At 39.5% G+C, this 8,440-nt stretch overlaps 1 protein-coding gene across 1 annotated transcript in view; it reads right to left on the bottom strand.

The window, feature by feature from the left end:
* Window positions 1–2,013: 2,013 nt before the first annotated feature.
* Window positions 2,014–8,440, bottom strand: part of dpp6a (dipeptidyl-peptidase 6a) — a 189,050-nt gene continuing 182,623 nt past the window's right edge. Inside the window, exons 22-26 of the mRNA XM_064332581.1 lie at window positions 8,162–8,261; window positions 6,666–6,724; window positions 6,323–6,395; window positions 6,074–6,147; window positions 2,014–4,189 (exon numbers count right to left, since the gene is read on the bottom strand). Of these exons, the coding sequence (XP_064188651.1) occupies window positions 4,040–4,189; window positions 6,074–6,147; window positions 6,323–6,395; window positions 6,666–6,724; window positions 8,162–8,261 (456 nt within the window). The 3' untranslated portion in view covers window positions 2,014–4,039. The remainder of the gene's footprint in view (window positions 4,190–6,073; window positions 6,148–6,322; window positions 6,396–6,665; window positions 6,725–8,161; window positions 8,262–8,440) is intronic.

The following is an 8,440-nucleotide window of genomic DNA, read 5'->3' as shown; positions in this document are numbered from 1 at the left end:
ATTCCTATTTTCAACAGCAGGGGGCACTGCATCATAAGAAATGTACTTTTATGTGGCATAAATTGTTTCAGGACATTTGGAATGTGACAGAAGTAGAGTGTTGTAGCACTGTATGGGTTATTTTTAAAATCCTCAGAACTATTTTTGAAAAATGATTATAGCTGAGGATTGACCAGAGTAATTAGGCCTGAATTACCTTTATCCTCATAATTAGGGGCACCAGTTTACCTTGGGCACTTGAACCAAAATTATTCCAACACTTATTATCATCTAAATACCCTAGGGGTCACAGCAGGCACTAGATTGTTGCTGTCACCAGACTAATTGCTCAATTAGGGATCAATTGTGACCCTTATGAAAAAATTTATTTGACATAATAGGCTACACTTGGTGTGGAAGGAATATAACATGGACAGAATGTCAGTCACAAAAAGCCTACCCTCCTGGTACACAGCACAGTGATGGAATAAATGTGCTCCGGTTTCCTCAAACAGTCCAAAGACATGCAGGTTAGGTTAACTGGAAAGCCTAAATTGGATAGATTGAATTCACAGACACAATATATCAACTGTGGTCTGAAATAGACAATGAGGATGAATCATACCGACCCTAGGTATGAGTATGTGAGTGAATTATGTGTGTGCCCTGTGATGGACTGGTGGTCTGTCCTACCTGCCGCCCAATGTGTACAATGAGCTCCAGTGGTGTCAACTGCTACAACTGGTGTTGTTATTCATAATATGTATTAGAGATTTCACATTGTTTATTATATCATAAAAAGTGCACTGTTCTAGAACTGTTTCTGATAGCTGAAAAGTGGTGATTCACCCACTGAAACAGAGAGAAATTGTGTGTTAAACCAAATAAATCATGGTTCTCTTATCATTAAAATGATTTAATGTAAGCCATTCTCCTTTTTATGGTCAAAGATAGAACATTGTACATAGTTGAAAGTTCTCACTCCTAAGCTCAACAGAAGCGCCCTTCTGATAATAGTTAGCTACCGCTGACTTTTCTGTGAGGGTTCAAAATTCCAGCACTCTGTGATCTACACCTCTTCGAAATGCTTCAGAGCTCCAGCACTCTATAATCTACACCTCTTCCTGGCAAAGATTCAGAGCTCCTGCACTCTGTGGTCTACACTTCTTCCCTGAGAAGGTTCAGAATTCCAGCTCTGTGATCTACAGAAGATGCTTCAGCGCTCCAGCACTCTATAATCTACACCACGTCCTTACAAGCATTCAGAGCTTCTGCACTCTGTGATCTACACTTCTTCCCTGAGAGGTTTCAGAGCTCCAGCACTCTATAATCTACACCTATTCCCGGCAAAGATTCAGAGCTCCTGCACTCTGTGATCTATACTTCTTCCCTGAGAAAGTTCAGAGTTCCAGCTCTCTGTAATCTAGATCTCCCACCATCTCCAACTCGTGGTGCTGAACGTTCTGGTACTAAATAGTTGCATCACCTAGGCAGGTGTTATTATTTGGTGGTGGCTGAGGTGAGTTTCCCCCTTCACATGAATGTGCAGTGCAATGATTGTGAAACTCTCAGTTTAGAAATACAGCCTCTTATCAATTTATGAACTTCTGCACTTCTGTAGATTCTCCATGCACAGGATTTGAGCCCTGGAGTTTGATTATTGTTCAAAGGCCATAAATCTAGATGGAGAAGTGTGAATACCAGATAAACTCCTAGTTAGTCTCCATACTCCTATGGCATACTTAATATTTGCCCCATATTAGTAGCTCTCTCTCTCTCTCTCTCTCTCTCACACACACACACACACATACACACACACACACACACAAAGCAGAGATTTTAATCTTAAATGGTGGTGATGCATTTCATGCTGTAGTGTCAGTATGGTCAGTAAGGAGATCCAGAAGTGCCTGGAGTAGGTATCTCAGTCATTTTCCACAACTCTACTGACAGTTTCTACCACCAACAAGATTATAACTGACCATGCCCTGTTTCGCTGACTGGTTATTTTTATCCAAATGACCACAAGGCTCATGATGATAAAATAACTTTTATTCTCACGACATTTACCTTCATGCCACATCCTTTTTCTTTTTTTTTTTTAATCTTCCACACATTTGGTACACAAAGCAGGTGTCACCAATCCCAAGGTCTCCCTGTACGTTGTTGCCATGGCTACCTGCCACCTTACCGTCAGGGACAAAGGATCATCACGCTGTTTAATCACTAATACTGAAATGTGTGACACCCCCTGGCATTTTTAGTGTACACTAGCATACTTTTCACAAAGAACAAAACAAGAAAACAAAAATTGTTATAATAATAAAAAACAAATCATAATTCAATGGTACCTTTCAAAATTCTTTATGTACAAGTAACATTAAAATAGTAAGAGACCAAAATGATACTGTATAACATTGAACCAACAAGCTGACGAGACAGGGATTCCACTCACAATATACTAAATGAAATGCAGTTCAGCAAGGAAACATTCAAGCGGTCAAGAAATGATACGCTTCAACTCAACTACTTAAAAAACAGCTTTAAGTAGCAAATGGTAGCTGACATGCACTTGAAATGCAACAAGAGTACACATTAAAAAAAATAATAATAATTTAAAAAACAGGACTTGTGCCCCAAGCACTCTCAAATTGCAAAAGTCACAACAGTAAAACCATTTCAACTTGAATTATTAGTCTCTAATAGTAAAGATCTCAACCTATTCTTGGTATTGATTTACAGCTTTCTAATATGCAAATCTTATTATATATGTGGAAAAAATGATAACTACAATTCTACAAAGTGGCCATGTATTTGTGTGAAACTGAGGTAAGATTGGGAAAAAGTCAAGCAAAAGAGAGAATTTCTCTGGTGGCCAATTGAAAAGTAAAGAATATGAGCCACATTTACTTTTTCTTTCAAGGAGAATTCCAAACAGTTTGCTCCAAAAATAAGGCACAGTGACTTAAAGTAGTTATATGCTTTGATTTCATTAGCACTGCAAGAACATTGTACTGTAAGAGAACAAGACAAAAAAACAAATCAGACGTGACTGTCATGTTTGTGGTACATCACTTAAGACCAAATAAAAGTTTTTACTTTAGCCCCGTACTTTGCAGCATACAAGCCTTTGGGGGTGAGTAGAACCATTTTTCAACTCAAATTCTATTCACTATAATACACAACTTGAGGCTGCAAGGGATCCAAGAGCAGGACAAACCTGAACACTGAAAAACAGGAACGGGACACCCCTGGGAGTCTTGGACACGGGGTCAACAGACACAAGCGAGAGTCGGTAGTGGAAAAGTCTTTTGGAGGTTTAAAAAAAATCAAACCTGCCAGGATAATAAGAATATTTCCTTTATAATTAGCTTAGAGACTCTGCACAGAGCCCCTGACATTCAACCCCAGTGTTTGTGCTATAAAACCTTCTTTCATTCAGTGGACTCTCTGAAGCCAATGCGTTTGTAGGGAGAGGATGCACTGTCTAAAGCAAGGGTGCTGTGTTTTTGTGTTAGTGAGTGCATGTATATCCATGTGTGTGCATGAGTACTTGTGACTCTCCCTCTGTTTGTCTGCACCTGCATGCATGTGTGAATGTGTGTCTCTCTTTCTATTGCGTGTGAGCGTGCATATGTATGTGTCTATGTGTGTGTGCATCTGCACATGTGATTGTGTTTACGTCAGTATGTGTGTGTGTGTGCGTGTATAAATGTAATCTGAGTATGTCTTCCCACTGACAGGACCAACAGCTTGGACTGAGGGGAAGACTGCCTTCTCCTGACAGTTAGCCAAATAAACCAGGCGATGCCAGCACAATGTCAGCGATGCTGTCTCAACTAAAGCCAACGGCGTGATGGAGGTGCTCCGGATGTTCGCCCTGCAGCCAATCGGAGCTGAGGAGGGTATGTACGATGAAGAGGGAGGCTGCAGGACCACAGTCGTGGGTACATGCTCAGAGAAAGTGATGTGGTCGAAGGGATGATGGGAATCTGGGCGTGGCGGCCAGGGGAAGCTGGCGTGTGCTGGGCATGGCAGCGGTGATGGCAGGGGGCGTGGCTTATCCCTCCTCTTCCATCTCCTCCTCCACCTTCTCCTCAAACACTTGATCAGGTAATCTGAAGCACTCCTCAAAAAAGTTCACCAGCGACTGGCTCAGGTGCTGCCGTGTCCCCTCACTGTGAATAAAGTGGCCCTCATCCGGGTAGATCTGACAACAGAACAAACCATTTGTTATTAAGCGTACTGTGGTGGTCATTATACAGTATATTCACATGTCCATCTCTCTCTCTTACTCTGTATGGATACACACACATCAATGCACACACATTTGCACACATGCAGACATTCACATTAATAATACCCTACACACACAAAAATGTTCAAATATCCATAAAGAATAAAGCTTCCTATAAGCAAATTGGTTAAGCAGTAAACAACCCCAGAATGTGAATGTATGCATCCTTCATTGGATAATCAGGCAGCATTGGGGGAGTAGTGATGTGGAATTCAAGATCAGAAAATGGTGAATCCATATAATAATAATAATAATAATAATAATAATAATAATAATAATAATAATAATATTATTATTATCTTTATTTATCAAACATCTTTCATACATGAACATGCAGCTCAAAGTGCTGTACTACATGGTGCTAAAGAAAACATTAACAAAATGCAATGTTAAAAATATATACAATAGAAAAACAAATATAAATAGTAATAAAAATAATAATATATTAAAAATAGAATAAATAAAGCAATAAATAAAATACATAAAATGCAACAAAACTGAACAGGAATATAAAATTGTAAGGACAGGACATCATATAGAAATTTTGATTAAAAGCCAAAGTGAACAGGTATGTTTTAAGCTGCTTTTTAAAATGACCAACTGAGCCAATATTGCAAATGGCAGGGGAAATGAAGATGAATGTGAATATGGCAGTAGAGCTCAGCAGTGGGGATGGAGTCTTGTGATAACAGCTGCTAAAGGGAGCAATGTGATGCTGTGACTAAGGAGCTAAGAGAAAGCATGCATAACCTGAACCACTGTTGTAGCCTTGTGCTAGGGTACATGACATAGACTATAAAAAAACAGCTGTACAAATGGATGATACTGATACTGTATGCATCATGTACTCCAAGTGGTGAAGGAATATGGTCTCATGATATACAAATATACAGTATAAATAATGTGGACAAATAAACAATTTTTCATCATTACTCTTGCCCCACCCATCACTGATTTTCCATTGGTCCACTCTCCCTTTACCCCACTGATGCAATACCCTCTGCCCATTCAGGATTGAGGTTATTGACATGTCCTTCTTTACCACTCTATGAGACATAGAAAGTGCAAGCACATCGAAAAACTAGACAGGTGCCGAACAGGAAAAATGGACTGCGTCAAAAGGACTGAGTAAAGAGAATGTCTGACGAAGAGTCATTAGGCTCAAAAGGATTATTTCTGGTGTTTATTTCAAATTACCCAGGAGCATAGCGTGTGGACTCTTCCTTTTTACTTTTCAGCTCTACAACATATCCTGCTACACCAGTAGACTTCACAATGTGATTACATGTGCCTGACCTTTGAACCAAAAACTGAATCCATCCCCTTGACAACAACAATGAATTAGGGCTCCCTAGTGGTACATCTGGATACTGTACTCACAAGCCTTATATTGAAGCCACACTATGCCAATGGTTACCCATGGAGGATGGGGGGGAGCACAGACAGACAAGTGACCCACACGACTGTTCATTTTCTAATGAAGATTACATCGTAATTAAAGAAAAAGATCTATGTAATTAGGACATCTATCTGGCTATGAACACTGAATTGCAACAACATCCATTTTTAAAAGAAGCTACTCTGCTAATGTGCATTACATCATGGTGAAATAATCACCGTAGATAACATTGGGCTTTGCGCACAGAATAATCCTTTGTGAACTGCAACTGGTACTCTTCGATCAAAGCATGTGAATTTTCTATCCCATTTTTGACCCATTGTTGACATAATACAATCAATTAATGGAACCGATGCAATAAAATGTAATGACAGGTCCGTACATAGAGTCCAGCTTACCTGTAGAGTGTAATTTGCCTTTTCATTGATTAGTTGGGTGATGAACTTTGCAGTGTGTTGGAAATGGACCTTCTCTGTTTGGGGAGAGGTTGTTGAGGGAAAGAAAAAATATATGTTGTCACTATGGTCTTGCAGAAAACCATTAAATGATAAGGCAGTGATGAGGTTTTAATCTGTGGCAGTTTAATTACAGACTGAGAGGAAGTGATAAGTTCATTTCTTGAGGCAGGGAAATCTGGAGAGACGTACCATCGGCTGTTGGATGAATGATCAGATATTTTTTATCATTGAAACGTGATGCTCGATTCGTTAAGTTTGCCATCTGTGGGGAGCAAAAAGCAAAGAGGAATCAGCTCATCGATCAGCCAGTCTATCAATCGACCTGCTGATCAGTCAATAAAGCTAACAACCAATTGAATATGATTCACAGAGAAATTTGACTTGGATTGTCATTTTAATGCAACACTTTTTTTTTATGAAGAGCTTTCACTGATGCTTCAATATGTCAAACCTAAATAAACAGAATTAAGAAATAGACATGATTTTAAATATTACATTAAATAATTGCTGCATAAATGCTTGATTTTCTTACCGCATAAACCCTTGCATCAGGCTTGGGTAATCCCAAATATCTCTCTGAAAATGCAGATGCTGACAGAAATAGAAACAGTAAGTTTGATTAACAAGTTCAGGTGTATCAGGAGGAAATGCAAACAAAAGCAGCACATGCATGTCAGAATTTGGTCAGAATCCGGATATATGATTTGCACATTTTGAAAACCTGATTCTGCTACAATTGTAATATCTACTGCAAGTCACTCATAGAAATGAACAGGCCCAACACAAGTAGGTTAGGTGATACTTTCAAGTAATGAAGAAATAAAACAAAGTTTTACTTGAAACAAACTGAAAGCACGGAATAATGATGGCCAAATGGTAGAGAAAATAAATTGTCTGTCATCTGACTCACTGCTTCGCTGTGAAATATCAGGAATAAAGGCTTGCACATTAGGTTTTCTTTAACTGCACAGTGGGACAGCTGAGCGTCTTCTTTAATATCACATGATGACTTGCAAACCAACTGTTGACATCACGTAGATACCAAATTTATCAACTACACATAGGCCCTTTTTTCTTCTTTTTTAATGGCGACTTTTTCCAGGCGCTTAATGTGGATTGTGGCACAGAGGATGCCTCTAACGAGGTTTTGACTGCTGAAAAAACACAGGGCTATATTTTAACAATCTAAGCACACGGTCTAAAGCGCATGGCGCAAGTGCATTTAGGGCATGTCCAAATCCACTTTTGCTAGTTTAACAGTGGATAATCTGAGCGCAAAGTAAGTAAGGCGCATGGTTCAAAGGGGTTGTACTTAGTCTCTTAATTAATCATAGGTGTGTTTTGGGCGTAACATGAAATAAACCAATCAGAGTGTCATCTCCCATTCCCTTTAAAAGCCAGGTGTGCTTGCACCTTGGCGGATTGCTATTATAATGGCGGATTTGCCATGTAGTAGGAAAGAACGCTTCTCTGCAGAGGAAACGGATGTATTTTTCAAAAATACCACACGTTGTGCACCCGCCTATGTAGGCGCATATTTCTATCTTAATAATGTGCCCTTAAAATAACAGTAAAATACTGGGGTATTGACTTAAGACCAGGTTTTTGGTGGTCAATTGCGCAATCGCTTTCCGCTGCCTTAAGATAGCAGTGCGCCTGACCACACTCATTTTAAGACCAACACGCCCATGGGCTCTCAGATGGGCGCAAGTACATTTGCTATTTAAACTATTTTGCTATTGCTATTTAAACAACGTGGGCGCTGGATGGGAAAATGACAACTGCGTCGGTCTGAAACTAGCAAAGAAACTTGTGTTGCGCTTGGTGCCGCTTTGCGCCGGGTGTAAGATAGAGCTCACACTGTTACTGTCATAAGAGTTGGAGCTTCAAAAAACTAACAGTACCACTGCACTGCAGCATCTCCTTTATACACGCACACACACACACAGACAGACACAGAGTTACCCAACATCACCATTGTATTCAGAGACTCCTTCTCCTCAAATAAGATGGCATCACACTTCTTACCATATAATTTAAAATCTGTGATGGGAGAAAGGACCGCCCCACACTTCAGTAAGGAATCTTCAGAACTGAGGAGAAGGCTTGTTACATATCCTCCATACACCTACAAATGCACAGGGAAAGACATAAGAATGTTAAATCAAGCTACAGGAGAAGAGGCATGATTTATACTGACTACACTATAAACACAGCATTTGAAATCTAGCTAATAATAGCACTGCATTATAAGGACTGTTGAACTATAGTTGACCATTAAATAGTATTAATTCTAAAGTTTTCAAG

This window comes from Anguilla rostrata, chromosome 4 (assembly GCF_018555375.3).
Source record: "Anguilla rostrata isolate EN2019 chromosome 4, ASM1855537v3, whole genome shotgun sequence".
Classification (NCBI taxonomy): Eukaryota; Metazoa; Chordata; class Actinopteri; order Anguilliformes; family Anguillidae; genus Anguilla; species Anguilla rostrata.
Note: the sequence above shows the minus strand (reverse complement) of the source record. Positions and strands in the feature narration are given on the sequence as shown.